A 22,906-nucleotide genomic window follows, 5' to 3' on the forward strand; every position below is an offset into this window, starting at 1 on the left:
CACCCTATACCTCACCCTGCAGTCACACGAGTACACTACTCATCCTGCACTCATGTGACACTTCACTCACCTGACCCCCTCACTGCTCAAAAAGCAACTCACTCAAACAAGCCCATCAGTAATCATACATTCGTTCGTCCAATTCTGAACTTGCATCCGCACCGAAATTCATACGCCACTTCACTCACCCTGCAGTCACTTCTCTTACCCTACTCTCGCACTGTTGCATCGCTCACCATGCACTCACATGGGTACTCTTGTCGCCCACACAGTGTGCAGAGGGTTAATGTGCCTGCTACAAAGAACGTGTACCATGCAGATCACAGGACCGAGTGTGAGTAAACTATGAGTAGCGCTATAAAAAAATGAAATGTTTGTCAGAAAGGTGCTATAAAGAGGTGAGGTGCATTGTTAAAGTAAGAGGTTGAATGGGGAGAGTTCAGATGTTGTAAAAAGGGTGAAAGAAAATGGCCTGCAAAATGAGAGAAGGATCCAGGGTTAGAAGAGGAGAGATGGGTGGAAGGGAGGGGGTGAGAGGAAAGCTGCATGGGTAAACTGCTTTACTCTGCACAAAACCGCCATGTTTTTAAGGGACCCCTGCCTCTGCTGGCCAGGGCCAGGTGAGCTTCTAATGTGACAGCACGTATTCCTGCGGAGTGGAAGGCCCTTCTCAAAGGTTGACTAGAAATCTTTCTGATGTTAATTGCTGTATTTTGGTTATAAACGGGTACTGATGGGGTGAAATCTTTCCTCAGTGTTACTGTGTGTAAAAAATGTCAAAATAATGAAGCAATGCTATCCCAAAATACGCGGCATCACATAACATTACTTACATTTTCTTCCCACACAATTTAGTCAAGCCTGTCGCGTAATTTGGTCCTCACTTGCCTCATAATTCTAGTAGCCCTGCCTACAGGTAGAGAAATTTTTGTCAGGAGGGGGTCCTTACGCCTCAAAATGTTGACAGAGGGGGTCTCGGCATCCAAAAGTTTGAAGACCTCTGGTTTAGATTAAAAACGTTTACTTTTTTAAACTGGTGTGGAGTCCATTTGTAGTGTTTTCACTGTGTTACCTTGAGTGTTGGTAAAAATACTTTACACATTGCCTTTTATAAGCCTGTCTGCTCGTGCCAAGCTACCAAGGGGGTGAGCAGGGGCTATCTAAAGAGTGTATCCCCCTTACCCTGACTAGAGACAAGGGTCCCTATTTGTCACAAGTACCTACCTGTGCCAACTAGAGACCCCGAAATTTAATATTGGTGGTCAGCGGTGAGGATTTGAACTTGTATTTGTACTTGACCCACAGTAATTGGTGTACATCACCAGTTGAGTGCAGACCACTATGCAACCACATACTGTGTTTTGTTTTGGTTCTATTTTTGATCGTAACCCTGAAAGTATCCATGCATCATGTCTCAGAATGGTAAACAAGCAAGTGAGGTTGCAGAACAGGAGTTTGATATTGAAATGTTAAAGGATTACAAAGTAGGTCAACTTAAGCAGTTCTGCAGGAGCTTTGGATGTCCCATGAAGCGCCGCACCAAGAAGGAGGAGCTACAAAAGGCCTTAAGGGCCTGGTGGGAGACCAAAGAGGCTGGGGAGACAGATGGTGCAGAATTGGATGAGGATGCAGAAGGGTATGGTTTAACGTCACAGGATCTGCTTGTGTCCAGAGCAGCCTCCAGGGCTGGCAACAACCATTCCACTAGAAGTTTTTCCCCAGAGGAGTTGGAGGAAAACCAAAGGGCTAGAGATCATGAGTTAGAAGTCCTGATGCTTGAGACGTAGCTGATGTAAATAGAGGCCCAGAACAAGGCAGAGGAGAGCAAGAAGACGTATGCTTTGGAAGAATTGAAATTGACCTTGGCACATGAATTAAGAATGAAGGAGCTTCATTTGGAGCTCGAGAGGCTTGAGGCCATGAGTGTCTCAGCTGAAGAAAAAGAATGGGTAGCTCAAGAGGTGAGCTTTGTGGAGTTGGAGGTGGAGTCCAGCTCAGATGGTGGCAGCAAGAATATAGTTTCTAGTGCTGAGAGAAAGGTACAAACACCCAGAGATGTGGCGCCTTTCTTGAGGGAGGGGGTTTACATACACCAGGGGGTTCAGGTTTATGAGGTAGCTCCAGTGGTGTCCAGTGTCTCTGAAGTAGATTGGGGGACTGACACAGGGGATCATATTCCTACTGATGGGAGGAATGCTCTATTGACTCTAGATGAGAGGTACACGGAGAGGGGTTCCCCCTTGGTAGAAACCTTGGTGTGTGAGTGTGAAGACCATCCAGAAAAATGTGGGTTGTGTGACAGAGACAGTAGGACACTGTCTTGCCAATCTCAGGAGAGTGGTGTGGGGTACTTGTCTGAGGCACTGGAGGGTGAGGCAAAGGGTAGCTTGGTTAACAACTGTGGGGGGCTGTGTGATTCATTTGTTGGAGAGCATATTTTAAGTCCCTGTTTTCCAGAGCTATGCCAACACCCGGTGGAGTGTGAGTCCTCTGATCCCAGGGGGCTTGCGTTGGAGGCAGACCTCTTGGTGGATTCCAGAGAGTCTGAAGAGGCATTGGGGAGTGATCCCAAAAGGAGTGGCGCAGATATCTTCCAGGCCTTTGAGGTGGAAGAGGTTCAGTGTAGCCTAGTTAGGTCCCAGTGTAGTGGGAGGGGTTTAGGGCCTCATGTCCTGACTCAGTGGAGAAGGAGTAAGTGTGGGACTGTGGGTCCCAAGGTACCCAAAACCCAGTCTCTGGACCTGGAGGGTTCCTTAAGGGAACACCAGGTTGGGGAGCTAGGCTGTACTTGCAGGCCATTTGAGGAGGATCTCCTAGTGTCAGGAGAACCTGGAGCCTCTGTAAACAGAGCTCCTGTGGTTCTGGTGTCTGGCGGTGCCGCTCCATTTGGGAGGGTGCAAAAGTCCAGAGTGGGGGGTTAGAGGGGGATGTGTTCCCCAGTGGGAGAACCAGTGGTTCAGGGACCAGCCAGAAGGGCTGAGTCTCCCAGGAGTGACCATGGTGACACGACTTCTGTCCTGGGGGTTTTCGCGCCCTGTCAGGTGGACAGGGATCAGGAGATCTGCGCCAGGCAGACTGTCACAAAAATGTGGGTTGTGTGACAGAGACAGTAGGACACTGTCTTGCCAATCTCAGGAGAGTGGTGTGGGGTACTTGTCTGAGGCACTGGAGGGTGAGGCAAAGGGTAGCTTGGTTAACAACTGTGGGGGGCTGTGTGATTCATTTGTTGGAGAGCATATTTTAAGTCCCTGTTTTCCAGAGCTATGCCAACACCCGGTGGAGTGTGAGTCCTCTGATCCCAGGGGGCTTGCGTTGGAGGCAGACCTCTTGGTGGATTCCAGAGAGTCTGAAGAGGCATTGGGGAGTGATCCCAAAAGGAGTGGCGCAGATATCTTCCAGGCCTTTGAGGTGGAAGAGGTTCAGTGTAGCCTAGTTAGGTCCCAGTGTAGTGGGAGGGGTTTAGGGCCTCATGTCCTGACTCAGTGGAGAAGGAGTAAGTGTGGGACTGTGGGTCCCAAGGTACCCAAAACCCAGTCTCTGGACCTGGAGGGTTCCTTAAGGGAACACCAGGTTGGGGAGCTAGGCTGTACTTGCAGGCCATTTGAGGAGGATCTCCTAGTGTCAGGAGAACCTGGAGCCTCTGTAAACAGAGCTCCTGTGGTTCTGGTGTCTGGCGGTGCCGCTCCATTTGGGAGGGTGCAAAAGTCCAGAGTGGGGGGTTAGAGGGGGATGTGTTCCCCAGTGGGAGAACCAGTGGTTCAGGGACCAGCCAGAAGGGCTGAGTCTCCCAGGAGTGACCATGGTGACACGACTTCTGTCCTGGGGGTTTTCGCGCCCTGTCAGGTGGACAGGGATCAGGAGATCTGCGCCAGGCAGACTGTCACAAAAATGTGGGTTGTGTGACAGAGACAGTAGGACACTGTCTTGCCAATCTCAGGAGAGTGGTGTGGGGTACTTGTCTGAGGCACTGGAGGGTGAGGCAAAGGGTAGCTTGGTTAACAACTGTGGGGGGCTGTGTGATTCATTTGTTGGAGAGCATATTTTAAGTCCCTGTTTTCCAGAGCTATGCCAACACCCGGTGGAGTGTGAGTCCTCTGATCCCAGGGGGCTTGCGTTGGAGGCAGACCTCTTGGTGGATTCCAGAGAGTCTGAAGAGGCATTGGGGAGTGATCCCAAAAGGAGTGGCGCAGATATCTTCCAGGCCTTTGAGGTGGAAGAGGTTCAGTGTAGCCTAGTTAGGTCCCAGTGTAGTGGGAGGGGTTTAGGGCCTCATGTCCTGACTCAGTGGAGAAGGAGTAAGTGTGGGACTGTGGGACCCAAGGTACCCAAAACCCAGTCTCTGGACCTGGAGGGTTCCTTAAGGGAACACCAGGTTGGGGAGCTAGGCTGTACTTGCAGGCCATTTGAGGAGGATCTCCTAGTGTCAGGAGAACCTGGAGCCTCTGTAAACAGAGCTCCTGTGGTTCTGGTGTCTGGCGGTGCCGCTCCATTTGGGAGGGTGCAAAAGTCCAGAGTGGGGGGTTAGAGGGGTATGTGTTCCCCAGTGGGAGAACCAGTGGTTCAGGGACCAGCCAGAAGGGCTGAGTCTCCCAGGAGTGACCATGGTGACACGACTTCTGTCCTGGGGGTTTTCGCGCCCTGTCAGGTGGACAGGGATCAGGAGATCTGCGCCAGGCAGACTGTCACAAAAATGTGGGTTGTGTGACAGAGACAGTAGGACACTGTCTTGCCAATCTCAGGAGAGTGGTGTGGGGTACTTGTCTGAGGCACTGGAGGGTGAGGCAAAGGGTAGCTTGGTTAACAACTGTGGGGGGCTGTGTGATTCATTTGTTGGAGAGCATATTTTAAGTCCCTGTTTTCCAGAGCTATGCCAACACCCGGTGGAGTGTGAGTCCTCTGATCCCAGGGGGCTTGCGTTGGAGGCAGACCTCTTGGTGGATTCCAGAGAGTCTGAAGAGGCATTGGGGAGTGATCCCAAAAGGAGTGGCGCAGATATCTTCCAGGCCTTTGAGGTGGAAGAGGTTCAGTGTAGCCTAGTTAGGTCCCAGTGTAGTGGGAGGGGTTTAGGGCCTCATGTCCTGACTCAGTGGAGAAGGAGTAAGTGTGGGACTGTGGGTCCCAAGGTACCCAAAACCCAGTCTCTGGACCTGGAGGGTTCCTTAAGGGAACACCAGGTTGGGGAGCTAGGCTGTACTTGCAGGCCATTTGAGGAGGATCTCCTAGTGTCAGGAGAACCTGGAGCCTCTGTAAACAGAGCTCCTGTGGTTCTGGTGTCTGGCGGTGCCGCTCCATTTGGGAGGGTGCAAAAGTCCAGAGTGGGGGGTTAGAGGGGGATGTGTTCCCCAGTGGGAGAACCAGTGGTTCAGGGACCAGCCAGAAGGGCTGAGTCTCCCAGGAGTGACCATGGTGACACGACTTCTGTCCTGGGGGTTTTCGCGCCCTGTCAGGTGGACAGGGATCAGGAGATCTGCGCCAGGCAGACTGTCACAAAAATGTGGGTTGTGTGACAGAGACAGTAGGACACTGTCTTGCCAATCTCAGGAGAGTGGTGTGGGGTACTTGTCTGAGGCACTGGAGGGTGAGGCAAAGGGTAGCTTGGTTAACAACTGTGGGGGGCTGTGTGATTCATTTGTTGGAGAGCATATTTTAAGTCCCTGTTTTCCAGAGCAATGCCAACACCCGGTGGAGTGTGAGTCCTCTGATCCCAGGGGGCTTGCGTTGGAGGCAGACCTCTTGGTGGATTCCAGAGAGTCTGAAGAGGCATTGGGGAGTGATCCCAAAAGGAGTGGCGCAGATATCTTCCAGGCCTTTGAGGTGGAAGAGGTTCAGTGTAGCCTAGTTAGGTCCCAGTGTAGTGGGAGGGGTTTAGGGCCTCATGTCCTGACTCAGTGGAGAAGGAGTAAGTGTGGGACTGTGGGTCCCAAGGTACCCAAAACCCAGGAGTGACCATGGTGACACGACTTCTGTCCTGGGGGTTTTCGCGCACTGTCAGGTGGACAGGGATCAGGAGATCTGCGCCAGGCAGACTGTCACAGGACACATGAGTCATGTGTCACCCTTGCGGGGGGGGGGTACTGTGTGAATCCCCTGAAGTCCTGGCATGCCAGTCAAGTGCACAACCGAAGGTATTGGTCCCTGGGTTAGGAGACCAGGTTCAGGATCTGCCTGACCTGGAAGGAAGGACATCCGTAACCAGTGTCCTGACCAGTTTGGCTTCCATGGGTACCCCTTCCAGTAGGGAGGGTGCAGCGCTCGGGAAGGGGGTGCAGAGGGAGGGAGTCCTCGCCTTTGACCCAAGTGCAACCCGAGAGTTTGGACCCTAGGTTTGGAGACCAGTTGCTGGAGAGAGGTCCTGAACTGGTAGGAGAGTTGTATTCTGAGGGTGAATCTCCTGGGAGGAGAGGGCATGACCCCAGAAGGAGAGGTAGGGGAAGGAGAGCCTAGCCTGTGACCTCTGGCCAGCCTGAGGGTACAGACCCTGGGTTGGCAGGCCAGTGTCAGGATGCCCTACCTGACTTGGCAGGAAAGGAGAGTGGAGGAGAGGTGCCAGGCACCTGGGGATACTGCCCCCCACTCTCTGATGCCACAGAGGTCAGAGAGGCCTGACAGGCATGTGGCCTGGCTCTCATCACTGACAGCTGTCAGTGGCCACTGTGGCTGGTTGACCTGGTGGACAGGGTTGCCCCTGGAAGGAGGGCAGGAGTCTCACCCTGGGGGTGGACTGGGCCACACCGTTGTGTAGGCCAGGTGGTTACTGTCTACCAGTGTGGCCACATCTGTGAGTGAAGTCCTGGTGCGCAGGGCAAGTGTTCAACCGCAGGGGTGGGCCCCTGGGTTGGGAAACCAGGTTCATGGGTTGCCTGACTTGGAGGGAAGGACATCTGTAAACAGTATCCCTACCAGTTTGTCTTCTAGTGGTACCACTCCAAGTGGGAGGGTGCAGAACTACAAGGAAGAGGAGGACTGGGTGTAGGGAAGCCCACCCCAGCCTCCTGTCCAGTCACCGGATACACGTCCGGGAATGGTGGGTCAGTGCCAGGATGTCAGACCTGACATGACAGGAGGGAGAGTGGACAAAGGGTGCCAAGCACCTGGGACTACTGCCCCCACCCTCTGACGCCACAGGGGTTTAAGAGCCCTGAGAGGCATAAGGCATAGGTCTCATCCCTGACCACTGTCGGTGGCCACTGTGGCTTGCTGTCTGTTGGGACACACCCGTGAGCAAGTTAAGTTTAGGTGCTGCACAGATGGTGCCCCCAGATGTGGAGAAGGGTTCCACATGGGTTGGTTTGGTGGACCCTGAAAGTATGGATAGAGGGATCCAACAGGATTTAGGAAGGCGTAGAACAGGAATAGTGCCCTGCTGTTTGGGCCAGTTTCCGTGTTCTATCGCCTTAAGCAGGGAATCCCATTGAGGTATCGGTTGGTCTATCCTGGCTTTAAGCTGGAAGGGGGTTGTGTTGGAAATGGCCCTTTTTGCAGGGTTATCCGCAAACTTTTTGCTTCTTCCTCCCTTATTTTTCCTGGCCTGTGGTTGTTGGCAATAGGACTCTGGGCACTTTACCACTGCTGGTCAGTGCTAAAGTGCATATGATCTCGGTATAAATTGTTCTTGTGATTGGTTATCCATGATTGACACATTTGTATTACCAAGAAGTCCCTAGTAAAGTACACTAAGTGTGACAGGGCTGGTGATTCAAATTCTACTAGTGGGCCTGCAGCACTGATTGTGCCACCCACGTGAGTAGCCCTAAAATGGTGTCTCAGGCCTGGCCAGTGTCCCCACTGACCAGGCCTAACCCTTCCCTTTCTGTACACATTGGACAGCCCTATGGGAGGCCCAAGGTTCCCCCCTGGCTGGGTGCCGTGTATGTTAAAGGTAGAGCATGTCCTAGTGCAGGTGACATGCTCTAGTAGTGAATTACAGCCATTTTGTTTTTCACTATTGTGAGGCTATCTTGCCCATAGGCTATCATAGGGAATGCTGTGTACAGTGGCTACCTGCATATCTTCCCATAGGAGCAAGATAGGACATAAAAGTCTGGTATCCCTGAAGTCAGAATTTAATAACACATCTTTTAGGAAAGGTGGTTTTTAAATCCTGGGTTTGAGAACAGCACTTTTAGAAAGTTGCCATTCTCTTGTCTGACCTTTCGGTGTGCCTTGGCCTGTTTATGAATTGACTGTCTGGTTTGTGAGTTGCAGGGGCTGGGTGACTCCCAGAAGCCGAGTGGGCCATCCCTGGGCTGAATAGCTCCATCTGCATCTAGAGTGGTATGAAGGAGTAGCACCTGGGCCTGAATAGGCCTGTGCCTGCCTTCCACAAAGCTGGCTCCACCTCCTTCTGGGCGACTGACGACCCTGCCGCTCTCTCTGAAAGGAAAGGAGAAGCCAAGAAAACAAAGTGCTCAAGGAACACCCAGAACTGGTTCAGGCCGGGGTCAGAGCCCTCCTGCACAAAGGGAACAAAGACTTTTAGGGGTATTGGACCCCAGACTACAGAAAATTATATCATCCTGGAATCAAGAAGGAACCTCAGCCAAGGAGAAAGCTGGAAGACTGAAGAGGAAGGACTGTACTGCTCTGTTTTTGTGGGCTGACCTGAACTTGCTTTGCTACCAAGGAGAGGGGAAGGGCTTTGCTTTGTGCTGTGTCCCCTTGCTTGAAGAGATCTCCAAGGGCCTGAGTTGAGCTGGCTCCCTGTTAAGCAGTCCCATGGAACAAAAGGACTTCAAACCCAGCTTCCCTCCTGAACTCTACTGAGAGAGTTATGTCCTTCCTAGAGTGCTTGGGTCAGTTGTGGTGCCTCTGGAAGTTGTACCTGTTGTTTGGGAAGCTGGACAAGAAGAAACAGAGGGGCATATTACCAAGCAATAGCGATAATTATCGCTATTGCTTGGTTAAAGACAAAAAATTACCGCTGAGCTGCGGCGATTTTTATCGCAAATAAACCTTGCTATTACGAAGGTTTATCGCAAATGTGATAAAAATCGGCCGCAATGTATGAATATCGCTGAAAAGTCAGCAATATTCATGCATTACCGAGCTAATGCTCTCAGCCATGTTATCCACCTCCCATTGGATAACATGGCTAAGAACTGCTCAGGGCAGGTGTTAGCTTTTGGAGATATTCGCGCTTAGCGCGAATATCTCCAAAAGTTGGTAATAGGAGATAGCTATGTTCGCGACTGTTTCCAGTCGCTAACATCTTGGCACGCCCACTTTGCATGTCATTAGTGATAAATATCACTGACATGCAAAGTGGGGCCCAAGATGGTCGCTATCTCCTACTAGCTGTCGCTAACTGGTGTTAGCAACAGCTAGGTAATAGGGAGATCATTTTATCTCCGCTTTCTTGGCTTTTAAAGCCAAAAAAGCGGAGATAAACCCCCTTGATAATATGCCCCAGAGTCATTCTACCGAGTTTCATGCATCGCTCGCTTGCGGAACGCATCCCCGTCAGTGCGAGGAAATTCCCGCCGCTGTGAAGATCGAGATCGTCGCAGTGCCTGTTGCCACTGCAAGAACCGATGCATCCTTCTCTTGCGGAACGCATTGCTTCAGTACAGGAAGATTAACATCGCTGCGAGTATCGTCGCAGAGCCTGTCGTCGCTGGGTGAGATCGTCGCACCGCTTGCTTGCGGACAGCATCACGTCGCTGCGAGAGTTGTCGCAGAGCCATCACATCGAGGGGCCGCTAGAGAAGAAGATCAACGCTGCGCATCACCGCCGCACCTGAGATCACCGCCGTCCCGAAAATCATCACAACTTACCTTTGCAAGACGCTTCCTCCGAAACCTGCGCACTGGAATCCATACAAGGTATTGCATTGCTCCCCATACAGACCGGAGTCACCGCAACACGACCGCTGCGTCCAGCGGGGTTGTTGCATCGCCTCCCCAGGGTCTCAGGAGTGACGCATTGCTTGTTTTTCAACGCTGCAGCTTTCACTTGGAACTTTCGCTGCATGTAAAGGTACTTATATGCTTGTGCTCAGCCAGGTAGCTAGGCACAATCCTAAATGCCTTTCCTTCTGTGAAGACTTGAAGATGTATCAGTTAAGATAACATTTTTAGACTAGCTGCTTCTGTTGCTGTGTGATATCGGCTAGGTGACCCTGTGAAGGGAGCCAGTCAGTGTTTTGTGACGGGCAGTGTTGTGTGAGTTGGCATGTCTGGGACTGAGACAAGTCTCAATAAGAGCTACACAACCCTTATGCTCTTGCTATAAAGTTGCAAACTTGAGCAGCAGCACTCCAAAATTGACTAACACATACGCAATTTAGTTGATACTGCACCAAATGTTAATTCAGATTCTCACACAAGGAATACAAATCTCAAGACCCCTCGTACCTTGGATGAGGACAGATTTGCTTCCAGGATGGTGTTAATTGTTCTGTCAGAGATGTTAATTAGTGCACGGATGTCCGTTTCAAGCGCAGTGACGTTTTGTACACAATCTCTCACCTTCATACCTGGAAAGAGTGAAAAAAGACATATTTAAATACAGCCATATTTCATAAAAGAAATTTCAGAAGACTAGTGAGTTACTGCTGCATGGAAGCAGAAGAGTAGTACAGTGACCTATTTTGAAAAGGGCAGGCTGAGGGCATTTGTATTGGACACACTTTCTGAGACAACTTCAAAAATTGCATCGTCTTTGAATATATAACCGCACAAGATGGAAGCTGCAAAAAAGATCGACTAAAACAATCAATGATGCACATTTCGAATATCCAATTTACCCTGTCTTTTATCTGTATTATTTTGCTGTTTTCAGTATTTGGCTTTCATGATAAGACAATGTAAAGAATGCTCAAGATTCTTCATAAAAAAGGTACGTTTTATTAGTAATGCTTAAATCCCGAAACCGGTCCTAGGATGCTTGTTTCCAGTCCAGGGAGGACCTGGCCTGCAGTTCGGGCTGAGCTGTACCCATCGGGCGCAGGGTCAAGACTGATTTGCATATGGCTGGTTCCAAACTGGAATGGCATGGTGAGCAAAAAACAATGGATTTTGGCCCAGATCTCTGTACTGGAGTGAATGTAGGACATTGTTCAGCATTCTGTCTATCAATTGTTCTCTTTGCACATTGGGAAAACATCCTTCATACTTGTGCATACAGCTGATGTCGGACTCTTAGTGATGTCAAAATGTACACATCAAGCTCACAAGACATGCATAAAGGAGATTACAAAGCTATGCTGGTCATGACATTTTTTCGTTGAATTATTAAATCTTCAGTCCATATTAATGGAGATTTTAGGGGGCTACAGCTATTGCTCTGGACGGTACCGTCTTCTCTTCACTCAGATGAGTCAAGAATGAATTTCTTCACACTGTAACTTTCTCAGAAACATCGTATCAAATATATCAGTCATTTAAGTTAGTAGGTCCCCCGATAGGGTTTTTTCTTATGTTGCATGAAGATGAGAAACCCAGCAACTTTTGCAAAATGCGATATATCGTGCCTGGATTATAATGAGATGATTCTCAAAATAGAATGTCAGTAAGTGATTCTTTGCAGACAGAAGACTCCAATTATTATATATAAAATTAAAATGAAATACTCGGGACTCGGTTCACAAACATTTGAAAGGAAGCACATTTGACTTACTCTTGAAGTACATTGGTCTTAATCTTTGTGAATCAAGCCAATAGTGTCTTTATTGGCTGCTGATACTTCCTTTCTCATGCACCCTCCCCGCCTTATCTATATTAGACTCCTCTTTCATAGATTATACCACAGGACATCAGACTGAACATTGAGATGTAGGTTCTTCTTTTCCTGCAGCTTCAATATACCAGTGCATGTACCACTGTGCACAATGCTTTCACGCCACAACTTGAGGCAGATTCAAGGTACCTACGTGACAAGTATTGACTTTGGTCAATTTTCTCACACCAGGAGTCATTGGAGTTAAAATGAATTTATTCGAGAGAATCATAAAACAATTCTTTTCAGAAAAGGGCAACAAGCACAAAATAAGTTACAACATACGCTAGAAGAGAAATAGTATTTTAAGCCCTTAGACCAATCTCAAAAACCCTAGCTATCCTTTCATTCGTCGGTGTGCCTATTTGTCCAGGACCAGAAAAGAGCTGGCAAAAGTGAAGCTTGTGTGCTACATCTCCAAGTATATTTTCCTGCCCTCAAGTGTCATTTTAAAAATTTGATGGTCACATTTCTCTAAGACACCAAGATACACTGATATGTTAATTAACTGGGCTTTTGGCATGACCAGCATATGTGAGATTTTTAAGTCTCATCAGTAATAGTATAGATTTACTGATCAAAACTCCAAATCGATGTACCTTAAATACATTTATATCTTCAAGGAGTTTAGAGTGTAAATACGGCTATGGTTGCCAATATATACTTACCTCAGGAGAAAGAGAGCCTGTCTGTTTAGTGTGTGCTAACTCGCTGCAGGTTTGAGAAAAAGCACTAGTCTTTTTTCATAACCCTCACCCAACAGGGTTGCCACTTGGTGGCGTGCTTCATCATAGGGTTCCTCCCATTCTACTGCAGAATGAGGCGTGCAACGACCTGCAAGTTACGCGGGCGCACTGAATGGTATGCTGTTAGTGATTAATAGAAAAAGAGTAGAAGAGTTTTATTCATGTATAGTGAAAGGTTAAAAATACCTGCTTGGTAGGAGAGCAGGGCTTTTATATATCCTCCAGACGGTACATTTATAAAGTGGGAAGAGAAGTATAAAGTATGGGTCACATGTTTCGAGCCAATCACTATGGCCTTTCTTCAGGACCAAAGTTCTCACTCCCTGATCTCACTCCTAAATCAGTGCTTATAACACAAAGAGACTACATACACTATATGCGAATAAAAAGTTAGCACGTACTTGGTTACAAGTCATGTTGTTGGACCAAGTCCAACAAAACGAAAAGGGAAACAGGTCTATGTGCATCACCACATTTAATATAGCTTCCGATAGAGTAACTTTTAATCACCAATATACATTGGGACCCTAAATAGAGCCCTCAATCTACCGAACCCCATGTTTCCCTACAGGTGAGGCAAAAGTCTAAGGGGCTCACTGGTACACACTTTCCCCCCAAAAAACAACACCAGAAAAACACAAGGGACATTGCCTCAAGCAGTTGGCCTCTAGCCTGGTGGTGGTCGTAATGCCTGTAACCTAATGAAGAGGAGTACCAAATCAGTAACTTTCAACAAAAACACCACATGAGAACTGAGAAATCCGACTAACTGTAATACACAGAGTAGTGTACTTGGTTACCTACCCCTGTAACCTACACCATGTTGGGATGAGCACCCGGAAGGCAAAAACAAGAATAGGAGAGCACCACGGTAATCTCAGGTGCGGTCGAGCAACAACCAAAACGTCCACTCATTACATCGAGAAGAAATACAAAGTTTCAGACTGCCAGTGGGAGATCTTGGAGAACATAAATGAATCAGCCAATTGCGAAGCACGACTCTTTGAGAGAGAACAGCAATGGATGTTCAGACTCAATACCCACAACAAGAGCCTTACCGACAACATCCCTTGGGGCTAATTCCTGATATGATACCCTCTCTCCTTGGTATTTATCTTATATCTAATTTCCATTTTTCATTAAACTATGGCCCATTTTAGAGACCTGCAAATAGTATCGCTAAAAAAAAATATTTTCTACAACATGCCCCGAGTACATAGTGTTCTCATGATTGTTGGTGGCTATTACAGGCTCCTTTCACTAAAAGTTTTGCAAATATTTTCTAATTCTTTTAATATTTTTGTATTTTTCTAATTTTTGTTTCCTCTTCTACATGAGTCTCTGCTGAGATTCATGAGATTTGAGTTATGTCCTTTTTTACCAACATTTTTGTTTTTCCCCTTCTTTCGGGGTTATTTTCTATTTTTTGCCCCCTTTTCCAACCATAATACTTTGCATCATACGGGTCCCTGCAGATGAGGTGACGCTCATCCAGTGCCCGCTCTTCGGCTGCCAGTGGCACTGCAAGGGTTACCAGGAAGTGGTTTCATTAGCAGTCGCCATCTTGTTAAAGAGCATACAGTCTAGTCGTTCAATGCTCTGCACTGGGAAAGGGAGGACACACAGTCTACGTGCTGTCTAGCCATAATTAGTCATTTTAACGGCACCACGGGGCAAAAACGGCAATATGCAGGCCATGGTGCAGTTCCTATAGGTGATTCAGTTGAGGGGATGCCTTAAAGAAGTGAGTAGAGCACAGACTGTGTGGGCCACAAGGCATGACTATCTCTTTGAGTAACTTTACTTTGACAGGCATTTTCTGATGGCCATAAATATGCTTTTGTATCACACAGAGTGCAACTACAGGCTCACCTTGCCAACAGAGGACCTATAAAGCAAAGGTGCTGCTTTATTTTTGTATGTAGTGTCTTTGATTTGTTGAGTGTGCTTTTGTGCATCTATTCTATAAAACACAAGGATTAGTGTTTTAGATGTGCTCACCTCAGCAAGCAACTCGTTTCTATCCCACACAGACTTTCACTTAGAGGTGTTTTTTAATAATATTTTTACACAGAGCGGTTCGCCTATTTAACCTGAAAAAGCGTCATATTAACCTGCTTTCTGCCATCTCCTTAGCAGGATAACTCTCTCACTATATATTGCATGATGTCAAGCAGTAATGCCAAGTAGGTGCTAACTTTTTATTCGCATGCAGAGTGTGTGTAATCACTTTACATCATAAATACTGATTTAGGAGTGGAATCAGTGAGTTAAATCCTTGGTCCTGAAGAAAAGCCACGGGGTTTGGCTTGAAACATGTAGACCTGTAGAAAGGAAGGGGAATTGTAACCCCTACTTTCTACTTCCCTCCCCACTTCTTAACTATAACGTCTGGAGTACAGTATTGCTCTCCTACCAGGCAGGTATTTTTGATCTTTCAATTTAAATATATTTAAAAAAACTACTCCTATTCTATTAATCACCAACAGCATACCAATCAGTGCTCTCACGTACCTTACAGGTCGGAGCATGCCTCATTTTGCAGCGGAACAGGAGGAACCCTGTGATGAAGCATGCCACCAAGGGACAACCCTGGTGAGTGAGGGTTATATAAAAAAGCCTAGCGCTTTTCTCCATCTTGGATTGGGTTAGCACACTCTAAACAGATGGCCGCTCTTTTCTTGAGATTTATGCAACTAGGAGGACAAGCTCCTTTGAGATACTCCTCTTCTCTCCCCCCTTATTTCAGGTACATATACTTACTTTCATGCTATTGTGGTAATCTTTATTCTGGACGCAATATTTTGGCTTAATGTGATTTAAAATGTGATATTGTAGTAGAACACCAACATTGCCAATTTTGTGTTACAAGTAGACATATATGTGCCTGAAAGTAACACCATATATTGGGTGAACCAGATATATTTGGTGTTCCCTGACATCAGGAATGGCTTTTAGGAGAGGTGATGTCTTTCAAGGACACACACAACATAGATATAAAGGCGCCCATATTCATATTCATGCACATAGAATCATAAGGTATCTCCCACTACTTCTAAACAATATTCTACTTGTTTCTTGTTTAAAAGGTAATAATACACTTTCCTACCTGGCACTCAGTTAGGAAACTCATCAAGGCTTAACAAACCCTCCTCTCTGGTTGCCACAGAATGGGTTTATTAAGCCTTGATGAGTTTCAATTCCTTATGGTCAAGCATCCTACCACATCATGTTTTTACATGCCACAAAAGGTCCATAAACATAAGACAGACCCCCTAGGCAGACCGATCATATCGACCAGCAACAGGTGGTTGGAAAACAAGTCGATCTATTTGAATATTTTGCTATGTCCTTATGTTCTCAGTCTTTTGGCATACTGTATGTACAGCACTGATTTTCTTACCAAAATACAATATATCCCTTGGAAATCCAGTTACATCATGGTCACAATTGCTGTAGTATCCTTGTATACTTGTATAGATCACAAACTGGGTACTGAGGCCTGCAATTATTTCTTTAGGGATAAACCCATTGCTATGTATGATCACTCCACAATGCTTCTCAGCAAGCTGAGATTTTGCGTGGAGAACAACATCTTTATCAGTGGTATAAGCAACTCACCAGGAGTGCCATTTAAATTTGCTTTGCCACAAGTTATGCAGGCATTTTTATGGGGTGGTGGGAGACCCAGTGTGTCTGAACAGGAGCAAAATGAAATGGACACACAACCTGGCATTTCGGACACATTACATTGATGACCTGTTCATAATATGGGACAGGCCAGAAAAAGTCTTGGACACTTTTTTGAATTTGATAAATACCAATGAGTAGAACCTAAAGTTCACTTGGAAGTTGCATAAGCACCATGGAGTTCCTAGACATCCTGGTCACTGCAGAAGAGGACACCATCCATACAAGCCGTTTTAGAAAGGATACTGCTGGAAACAGTATTTTATATGCCCGTAGCCATCATCCGCCCAACCTCAAGTGGAGCATCCCCTATGGTGAGATGCTCAGGGTGAAGAGAAATAACAGCATCCCTGAGGCTTTTGAGGCAGATCAAACCAGGATGATAAGCAGATTTTGGTCCAGGGGATACCCAGCTAATGTCACCAGGCCACCATGCACAAAGGTGGCAAGTAAAAACAGAGAAGGTTTATTGATACCCAAACACAGAAAACAAGGGGATAAGTGGTGACTCATAACCACATTTGCCAATGAATCTGACTTCGTGAGACGGATGTTGAGTAAACATTAGAACCTGGACAACATTACCAGGTATTAGGACATCTGGTGAGTACCCGTCCACAAATACCATACAGGAAGAGTAGGTCCCTTAAGGACATGCTAGTGCACAGTTACCCCACAAATCAGAAGGGGGGGCAGGGTCCTGGCTCAAGGAGCATCAAGGGTTCCTATAGATGTGGAAATTGTAAGGCGTGCGCACACATTACCCAAAAGCTGGGAGGAGAATATCAAGAAACTCATCAATAGTTACAGCGATTTTGTATTCTATGTTTTAGTTTGTCCTAGTGAGTTACAATATGTGAGAAGTACAGTTTTTCCTGTGAAGAAGAGAATCCTTGAAAACATACGTGCAGTTAAAAACAGAGATCCTAATTATCCAGTTGCATGACACTGGCACCAACATCATTCCCTGGACATTCACAAGATTTCCTTATTTGGAATTGACAGGGTGACACTGAGTAAGAGAGGCGGAGACAGGGAACGCATCCTGAGGAGGTTGGAAATATATCATTCACTTGAACAACCGTCACCAAGGAGGCCTTAACCAGGATGACCAAATGCATGTCCGCGAGGGCTAACTGTATGAGTAGAATGTGTCATACTTATTATTCTTATCTTCAACTTGCCTCTTGGGACCTTCTATAGCTTTTGATTGTGATGAGTACTTTCTTCCGAATTTCCTTTTTCTTCCTCCCTTTATTTTCTTATTTCCTTATTTGCTTTGGACACTGCTAGAAATGTATATGCCTTTGGGAAAATTTCCCACAGATTATGATGCAATAGTGGTGCATCTTTTATTTAGTAATGGTCGTTGCCTACTATATAGCTTTCCCACTCTCTTTTTCTGACTGGTCACACCCCTATATCTTTAACTGAGCCTGGTTGAGGCGAAATATATATTTACATTAGTGATTTGCTTTTGAATTTTAACATGTGTGAATTCATGATTTACCTAGGGACACCTTTTGTTTTTCGGTATGTGCATTAGGGGAATTGGAAACTTACATTGATTGTTGTTGAATGGCTGGGCTGCGTATTAATGAACATTTATGTGCTCATTTAAATTTTCAGATGGGGCATTGTCATATTGTGGTATATTTGTAAACACGCTTTACTGGGCACCAAGCTTATAATGATGTCCGTGTCTTTTTTGTGTGCATGCCTGCACATTGAAACTGCAATCATATATATATATATATATATATATATATATATATATATATATATATATATATATATATATATATATATATATATATATATATATATATTCACTGAAAAAACCATAGGTTTCACACCAGTTATAGTTAGCTGGAAATTTTACTGACATAAAACCATTGAAATTCCCATGTTATAGTTAGTTGGACTCACTATAACTTGCGCGCCTGCAATGCACTGCTGATGACGTCGCATATTACATCACTCATGACATGGTCAGTGACATCACTCATGACATCACTGATGACACCATCCAGTGAATGTGTGTCTTTCTGAAAAATAAATATGTTTTATATATGTATTTGTAAAGGTCGATGGAAGAATAAATGGTTAAATAAGTGTGTAAATGGATGTTTAAAAAAAGATTGGTTAACTGCCTTATTAAGTGTATCTTAGTGAATACATATATTAGCGAGTAACTTTTAAATATTCAAATATATGTATCAGTGTTTCACTTTGTGTATAAGTGGCTGCATGGGTTGGTGACTGACTCACTGTTTGTATGTGTTTTGAAGACAGCATATGTGCACGACTGTATGGGTGGATGAGTGTGTATATGTGTGTGTTAGTGAGTGAATTACTGTCTCACTAGTGTCTTTATCAGTAACTACATATGTTTTAATCTAGTATATGTGAGTATTGATGTATATAAGTGAGTATATGTGAGAGCGAGAGATTGTAAGAGTTCCTGTTTAAATAAGTATGTGTTTCTATAAGTGATTGTTTAAGAGAGTAAGTATGTGTAAATGTCCATAGAAGTAAGGTGGTAGTGTGTGTATAGTTGTATATGCAAATAAATGGATGTTCAATAGTTTATTTGCATGTGTGAGTAACTTTTGGATGACTGTCGGTGTGTAACAGGATGTATAGGTGTATCACTACATATGATGAGTGCGTATATGTATGAGTGACTATATAAAACTGTTGGTGAATGAGTGGATGTGTATATAGATGGAAGAATTACTGATTTGGTTGTTGTAACTGGTATGGGTATCTCCATTTTATTGAAAATGTTAGATTCTATTTTTGAATTTGTGTTTCAAGGGTTACATTACACTGAAAGGAGGTCTGTCAGTGTGTCACAAGGATGGTGTCATCAGTGATGTCATGAGTGATGTCACTGACCATGTCATGAGTGATGTAATATGTGACGTCATCAGCAGTGCATTGCAGGCGCGCAAGTTATAGTGGATCCAACTAACTGTAACGTGGGAATTTCAATGGTTTTATGTCAGTAAAATTTCCAGCTAACTATAACTGGTGTGAAACCTATGGTTTTTTCAGTGAATTTAATAGGTTTTTTAAATGCTAATTCCTAACTATAACTGGTGTGAAACCTATGGTTTTTTCAGTGAATTTCATAGGTTTTTTAAATGCTAATTCCTAACTATAACTGGTCTGAAACCTACGGTTTTTTCAGTGAATTTCATAGGTTTTTTAAATGCTAATTCCTAACTATATATAAGGCCCCAAACCTATGTTTTTTCAGTGAATTTCAAAGTTTTTTAAATAGCAAATGTCTATAGCTATGAAATGTAATATTTTAGAAAATGAATCCTATATTATATTTCTATTTAAAACATTTTTTAAATGTATATTGTTTTTTTGCCCTGGAGCGCTCCCGGTGCGCGCCCCGGTGAGCGCCCCGGAAAGCGCAGTCTTTTGAAGCACCCCGGTGCGCGAACCGGGAAGCGTCCCGTTAGCGCCAATGTCGCGAACGAAAACATGATCGTGACGTATCGTGTAGCCGCGTCCGCGTGATACGCACGGCGTAAGCGCACCCGGAAGCACTCGAGCGAATACGATCGCGCAACGTAAGCATCTGACGCGACGCGCCCCGGGGCGCGTAGCGTAAGCGCGTCGGGTCATGTGACCTGAAAATAACACTTTTTATTGGTTCATAATAGTTTTGGTTTCATAATGATGAAACCCCTGGTCTTGTGACCTGAAAATAACACTTTTCATTGGTTCAGAACAGTTTTCTTTTCCAAATGATGAAAGACCCCACCTTTTTTTCTCATTCTAACTTTCTGCTTTGAGAGAGGTAGACCTGCAGTTATTTCAGTAGAAAATGGCTACATTAGCTGCAGCTGCTGGATCTTCTGGACGACCACCTCCACCACCACTGCCACAAGGACCACCACAACTTCACAGTGGAGGAGGATGAAGAGGAGGAGGAGAGGAGATTCGTCCGAGAGGACAATATTACCTACAAACCTAAAGAGCACATCATCTGGCAATTTTTTTCAATCCCCAACGACAAAAAAAAAGTAAATGCGCCTAAGGCAACCTGCTTAATATGTCATCAGGAGCTGTCAAGGGGGAATCCCAACAAAAAATACTCCTTCGGCAACCACACGATGATCAGACATATGCTACGAAAGCATCCAAATAACTATGCTAGGGCAGAGGACAGGGAACTGGCCAGAAACCCTGTCAAATCTTCTGCCAGCACCTCCCAAACTAATGTTTCCACCCCAGTGGGACCGGAAGTTAGGGAGATGTTCTCCACTATACAAACAAACTTTTCCAATTTTAAAATGGTTTGTATTTTTTGTGGCCAAACAATATGCTATGGAGAGCAATGCATCACACTTATTAACCGTGCTTGGGATAACCACAAGTGCCCAAGGAAACATTAATTTTTTCCGCTTTCTTTTTTTGCTCCTGTTGAGCCCTTTAGAATTCCCTGTTTTTTGTTTCTCCCCTTAAAAAATACAAAAAAAATAAATAATGTTCAGAAAAGTCAAAAAAAGTAAAAAAAGTTCAAAAAACAATAAAAAAAATATAAAACAACAAAAAGAAGAAAAAAAACAGTTCTTTTTAGAACTACCTCCAATTTATAAAAAAATGCTACATTTTTTGAAAAACTCTATCATTCTTTTTTTCCCCTAGTACGCCCCCCGGTCCGCTCCCCGCGCAAATCGAAAAAAAAAAATGTTTTGCCCCGCGGGGCCCTTTTATGACCCCCACATCAAACCTAGGGGGTCAGGTGGGATCTACTCTGCCCCCTTATGGTCATTTCCCCCTTTGTTTTTCCCACCTCTTGTGTCTCGATTCTACCGAGACACAAGATGGGGGCCGCTCCGGACTGTTTCGAATGTTTACAGACACCCGAGAGCCAATCAGCTTTCCGTGCGCACCTCGCGTGGTGCGCCCAGAGCGTTCCCCGGTGCGCGTACCGGGGCGCTGCCATAGATATATATATATTTTTTAACCTAAATTACTCAAAAACCACTGGAGCACATATCTTTAGACATAGCAAAGGCACATCGGGCTACCAGTCCCTACAATTTTGCCAAGTTTGGTGGAAATCCATTCAGCCGTTCGGGCTAAAAGTGAGTTCGACCGCCCTATGGAAATTAACATGGGGAAAACACTTGGGACCCCCCTTTTATCTCGGCCCCCGCTTGACGAATACCCCCGAAACTTCCAGGGAAGGAACGGAGCTCCGCGAGGCAAATTTGAGGACATTTTCAGGCAGATTCGTCAACCGGCGCCAAAGTTATTCACAATAGAATTTTGAGAATTTGCATTGAAAAAAATCCTAACTATAACTACCTACTGTATATATATCCTTTTATGATCTGTTAAAGTGTTAAAGGGTATTACGAGACTGTACACAAAATATTTTTCAGACATTTGGCATTTAACCCTTTGGGTGCTGGTGACGGAACCACTCTGTCGCCACGGACGGGCTGTGCTAATGACGGAGTGGTTCCGTCACGGCCCCGCCGCCACGCCTGCGCGGCAGCGATTTCGCGCCTGCGCTGAGCGTTCTATTGAGCGGGCGGGGCCGTGATGGAACCACTCCGTCACAAGCACAGCACGCCCAAGGCGCGTGACAGAGTGGTTCCTTCACGAGCATGGCGGCGCCGCGCTGCCCCCCCCTCCGCCCTAGTGCTGCGGCGGAATTACCGCCGCAGCCAAGGGGTTAATATGGAATGCAAAGCAGCCACTATAATTATGTTTGTGTATGTGCCATGACATTTATTGGTTGGATGTGCCTTGCCAAATCCTGTTTGAGCTCCAGCACATTTCGTGTACATGTCATCCCATGCCTTTACAGAACTTGCAAAAAGTGCCCCCTGTACTTTTTAAATGTGAGTCAATTTGGATAAACTTGTAAAGTAACACGCAGCTTTCCTTCTGTTTATGACATTCTATGTAAGTTTGAAGTACTGCCTGAGTTTTTTCACTATTTCTGTACATATATCCAAACGAAGTTGCCTGTCGAACCGACGCTGCAGCATGAAGGACAGGTGGTGCTGTTTGGAGGAGCATTATGCAGCATTACCAAAAAACATTATGTTTTGCCACCCACTTGGGATTAATTTTTGTTTATTGGGCCAGCAAAGCGGCAACTCACTTGAGGAATCATTGAATTACTACAGGTTCCAGCAGGCCACTCGGGTGGCCACGCCTATTGGGGCGTGAATGACTGTTTATAAAGGTACTTCAAAAAATAGCAGTGATGTGTGCCTTTCAACGCTCAGAGCCCATGAGGAAGTGTTGCAGTACACGAAACGCGCCGGGCTGGAATTAAGATGTTGTGAAATATTTCCGCTGTTTTGGCATTTGCTGTTCCTCCAATAAATACTGGCTGATTTTACTCACCTGAGCGGGCCCTCTTTTCGACAGGCAACTTCTTTTGGTTTGAGTAATGGCCCGCCTGAGCCACGAGAGGTGCCCCGTTGCCGCGTGGAATCCCGCTGCGGCGCTAACCGAAGCTTGGGCATGAAGGACAGGTGGTGCTGTTTGGAGGAGCATTATGCAACATTACCAAACAATGTTATGTTTTGCCACCCACTTGGGATTAATTTTTGTTTATTGGGCAGCAAAGCGGCGACTCACTTGAGAAATCATTGAATCACTACAGGTTCCAGCAGGCCACGCCTATTGGGGCAGGAATGACTGTTTATAAAGGTGCTTCAAAAAACTGCTGTGATGTGTGCCTTTCAACGCTCAGAGCCCATGA

General features: G+C 45.8%; 1 protein-coding gene across 1 annotated transcript in view; it reads right to left on the reverse strand.

Annotated features, from left to right (window-relative positions):
• The window catches only part of ABCA13 (ATP binding cassette subfamily A member 13), a 2,590,787-nt gene that overhangs the window by 2,196,694 nt on the left and 371,187 nt on the right, over positions 1 to 22,906 (reverse strand). The window contains exon 12 of the mRNA XM_086964984.1: positions 10,354 to 10,475. Within this exon, the coding sequence (XP_086821110.1) occupies positions 10,354 to 10,475 (122 nt within the window). The remainder of the gene's footprint in view (positions 1 to 10,353; positions 10,476 to 22,906) is intronic.

The sequence above is a fragment of the Lissotriton vulgaris genome, chromosome 4_1, assembly GCF_964263255.1.
Source record: "Lissotriton vulgaris chromosome 4_1, aLisVul1.2, whole genome shotgun sequence".
NCBI classification, from domain to species: domain Eukaryota; kingdom Metazoa; phylum Chordata; class Amphibia; order Caudata; family Salamandridae; genus Lissotriton; species Lissotriton vulgaris.